The sequence below is a fragment of the Arachis ipaensis genome, chromosome B10, assembly GCF_000816755.2.
Source record: "Arachis ipaensis cultivar K30076 chromosome B10, Araip1.1, whole genome shotgun sequence".
Lineage (NCBI taxonomy): Eukaryota > Viridiplantae > Streptophyta > Magnoliopsida > Fabales > Fabaceae > Arachis > Arachis ipaensis.
This window is the reverse complement of record NC_029794.2, coordinates 106730940-106733018: the sequence shown is the minus strand read 5'-3', so window position 1 is coordinate 106733018 and position 2079 is coordinate 106730940. Positions and strand designations below refer to the sequence as shown.

Sequence of the window (2079 nt, the reverse complement as noted above, 5' to 3'; positions counted from 1 at the left end):
CCCCAAAGGAATTACTTTGCAGGTATATTTCAGGGACTTTTACTCCAACAAAACAGAGATATACCACTCATGAAAAGGAAACTCTAGTAGCAATTAAACTCTAACAGATTCAAGCTACCTAACAGGTTTCATACGATATAATTTAAAAGTTGATTATAATCATGGACGATTGATACATTAACAAGAGAATGGAGTTCGTCTACAACGCATTAGATCAAGAAATTCAGAAATACGAACAAGAACTCGAAAAATGCAAGCATTGTCAGCAAATAAGGACACAGATCCAATCCCTCAAGAAGGCCATCGAAGCAATGAAATCAACACAACAACCAAAACCATCAGAGCTCAGCCAGCTAAGCGTGGTGGACAAATCAGGTGAAGAAAAAATTTCAGAAAATAAAACAATTACTGAAATTATCAAAAAATCCACCCAAGATAAAAAATATTATGTAATTTATAATGGCCCCACGAAAGGAGTATATGATGCCTGGGAAAAAGCAGCACCATTTACACATCAATCAAGGATAATTCATAAAGGAGGGTTTTTAACACTAGAAGAAGCAAAGGAATCTTTCAGGGAATATGAAACTCTTCATCCAGAGCAAACCCTAAAAAGAGCAGATAAAGCTCCAATTCAAACCCAGAGAACAGGGATAATAAGAAACATTCCTACGAGGGCTGAAATCAAAGAAAAGAGAAGGATCTGTAGATCAAATCTCAGAGAAACCCTTAATATAGTACTGAACTGGACTGAAGAAAAAAGAGCAATTTTGGGATATTATCCTATTGCCAAAGAACAGCTAACAAAGCTGGTTATATTTCCAGATGCATCCCATCGGACACCTATCAGTTTTTCCAGTATGGATTAATTGATACAATTTTAATTTTTAATGATCTAAAGATTATTAGTGAGTTTCCTGTAGGATTCGTTGATGCAGTGAAGAGATTTAAAAATATGATTGACAACGTAAATCCAAGGGATATATCCCTAAAATTTACGAACAGTCAACCTATTTTTAATGAAGAAGAAGAATGCTTGGTTCCAGCACACCAAGTAATATTCATGTCCGTCTTCCCAGGAAATTTTCAACCAATTGATCAAGTTCAAGATTTAACAATCTACAGTCATGAAGGAAGGCTAGCCAGCACACTAGCAAGGGTCTTCGAAAGAACTCAAAAGATAACAAGGGAATCTCACACAAGAATTAATTATAAAAGCAGAAATACTTTGCTTGTGTCTAGTAAAAGGAATGAAATTGAAGAAAGAGAGATGAGACTCTTAGTGGAATTTGAATCAGCATTCTACAACTTATCTGGACTCTTAGAAAAGCTCCCTGAAGGGATAAAGAGGAATCTCTGCTATTTGATAAAAGACAGAGAAGACCACAAGTGCCAGCTATGCGTCTCAGAGTTATCTGAAGAAAGCAATAATAAAACGAAATCAACCCACATGATAAAGGAAGAAGACAACGCATCTGAAGGTCACATAATGAAAGAGGAAGACAGCACATCTGAAGCATCTCTCAACATTATTGCATAATGACGTAAGCGCTTAGGTCATAGAGCACCAACAATGTAGCTGGTACAAGATAATAAACAATGACGTAAGCAATGACGTCATAAGAAGGGTAAGGATGGGAATTGTCCATCTGACCCAACCATTATAAATAGGTTGCTTAGGCAATGGTAGAAAGTATCAGAAAATAGAAAGTAGGAGGCTAAGAGTACTCATATGCTAGGAGAGCAAGGATACTTTTTTTTTAAGCAACACTTTTAGTGACACGCTTTTCAGCCACAAAAAGACAAAAATCTGTACACCCACATCTGTACACTATAAGACCCCTTTATTTTAACTAGTTTTGTTGGCTTTTATTGGTTCACACCGATCCTCACCCTTAAATAATCCAAGGAGTAAATTAAATCAGATCAATTTTTGGGTCAAACCGACCAATTCAATTCGATTTTACAACTATGTTATATTCCATCCAAATTTTATAATTTTAAATGTTTTATTTATTATTTTTTCCAAACCAAATTAGATCCATTCCAAATTTTATATTTTAAATTTTTTTTATTTAA

General features: G+C 35.0%; 1 protein-coding gene across 1 annotated transcript; it reads left to right on the top strand.

Moving 5' to 3' along the window:
• LOC110267716 lies at positions 214–1569 on the top strand. Its single transcript, XM_021113522.1, has 2 exons — positions 214–375; positions 1080–1569. The coding sequence occupies exons 1-2, from the start codon at positions 312–314 to the stop codon at positions 1538–1540; spliced, it is 525 nt and encodes a 174-aa protein (XP_020969181.1). The 5' UTR covers positions 214–311; the 3' UTR covers positions 1541–1569.